The 1,950-nt window shown below is 35.4% G+C and overlaps 1 protein-coding gene across 1 annotated transcript in view; it reads left to right on the top strand.

Moving 5' to 3' along the window:
* The window catches only part of LOC122264704 (uncharacterized), a 14,672-nt gene extending 13,059 nt beyond the window's left edge, over positions 1-1,613 (top strand). Inside the window, exon 4 of the mRNA XM_086536688.1 lies at positions 1,594-1,613. Coding sequence (XP_086392814.1) covers positions 1,594-1,613 — 20 coding nt within the window. The remainder of the gene's footprint in view (positions 1-1,593) is intronic.
* Positions 1,614-1,950: the final 337 nt, after the last annotated feature.

Below are 1,950 nucleotides of genomic sequence, written 5' to 3'. Positions count from 1 at the left end.
ATAATGATGATGATACTATTGATAATAGTAGTAATGATAATGATAGTAATAATGATAATGATAGTAATAATAATAATAGTGGTAATAATAATGATAATGATAATGATAATGATAATAATAATAATAATAATGATAATGATAATAATAATAATAATGATAATGATAATAATAATAATAATAATAATAACTATGGTAAAGATAAAAGGCACAATAATGATAAAAAGACTAATGATGATAAAGAAAAAAGAGTGAATTAAAAAGAGTGAATTAAAGCAAGCCATCATAATGTTCTTACCAAGAGCAAACACGAGAAACTAGAACGGCCTTTAGCATGCAATGTTGAGTAAAAAGGTAGAATGGACGAATTGCATGTAAAGAAAAGGTATTAAAAAGCAAGGGAGAGAGAATTAGGGGGAGGGGGAAGGGGGCGAAGGATACTGTAAGGGGGACTTGGGTATTGGTGGGGGAAGGGGGAGGGGGAGGGGGGAAGAGAGGTGAGGGGATGTTTTGCATCGGGTTAGAGAACGGGAAAGGTGTGGTAGGGAGAGGTACTGGGTGGGGAAGGGAGGCACAGAAGGAGGAGGAGGAGGAGGAAGAGGGAGGAGGAGGAGCAAGGCAAGAGGAAGGCTTATGGTTGTAGGAGGGGGGGGGGGAGGAGTTCTGGTGAGCAGTGCAAGAGGAAGAGGCGCTGTTAGAGGGGAAAGACTTGACAAGGAAGGGGGAAGAGGAAAAGCTATGGAATAAGAGGGAAGGGTTATGTATTGTAGAAGAGGGAAGAGAAGTAAGGGAAGGGAAAGGGAGGGACAGAGAAGGGGGAATAAAGAAGAACAGGAAATGGGACAACAGACCCTAAAGAATCCAAAATATGGCTGTCCATAACGATACGTTGGTGTTTGTTTGTTGATGAAGTCAAGTTTGTTCTTTTGTTTACGGACAGCAAGAGGAAAAGTGGAAGGAAGAGGAGTGGTTTTCAAGAGGAAAGAGGAGAAAGAGGTATAGAGACCAGAGGGGATAAGCGAATTATAGAAGCAAAGAGCGAGAAAGAGGGGTATAACAAACAGAGATAGATATCGAGACAGGTCAATACAGAAAGAGCGGGAGAGAGAAAGAGACAATAAAAGAGAATAAGGAAGAGAGAAAAGATACGCTAAACAGAGAAGAAACGATCGAGATGAAAATAATCAAACGAAAAAAACAAAACAGCGAAAATTAATGCTCGTATAATATGGATATTAACTATCAGGAAATAACACAGGTTTACAATGAGATTCACGCTTTTACAAAAATACAATGAGTTGAATACCTAAAAGAACCTCTATTTCAACCCTATTATCTGCTTCAACTTGCAAGGTCAAGTTAGCAGATATCTATAACAATAGTCATTATGTTATCACTTGATATAAGCGTTAATTAGAGGTTATTAACAATCTCTTACTCTGAATATCAAGCTAACAGTATCATGAAAGCATAATTTTTATTGCTTTTTCTACTAACCAAATACTTTACACGATACATACATATTTCTAATAAGTGAATATCATACAATTAGTCTAACAGAAGCTGAAAATTAATATCTGTGATTGCTATCAACAGGTTTATTGCAACGGATATAATTTCATAATCCTTATTAACATTTTGTTCGTTCTTTGTATGCGCTGATTATCAATATTGTTTTTCTCTGAACTCGACATTACTGGAGAGTATTAATAATATTAATGAAATGAAAGTGATATTCATTATCGCAATGCAGTATTTCTCATGCAATCTATCAAATTTTGAATAACTTACATATTTTACGTAATTTTCCGATATCTAGTATCTTATTCATTCAATTCTTAATGTTGTGATTGAAGATTTAGTGCAGTAATTCTATAATGATCGTAATATATAATTCACTCCGATGCAATTAGCATGATTCTTCAGTATTGCCAGATAAAGTTCACACATTCA

The sequence above is a fragment of the Penaeus japonicus genome, unplaced genomic scaffold (genome assembly GCF_977035675.1).
Source record: "Penaeus japonicus unplaced genomic scaffold, GWHDUDI00000001_assembly GWHDUDI00000005, whole genome shotgun sequence".
NCBI classification, from domain to species: domain Eukaryota; kingdom Metazoa; phylum Arthropoda; class Malacostraca; order Decapoda; family Penaeidae; genus Penaeus; species Penaeus japonicus.
The sequence above is the reverse complement of the archived record's forward strand: the minus strand, read 5'-3'. Positions and strand labels throughout refer to the sequence as shown.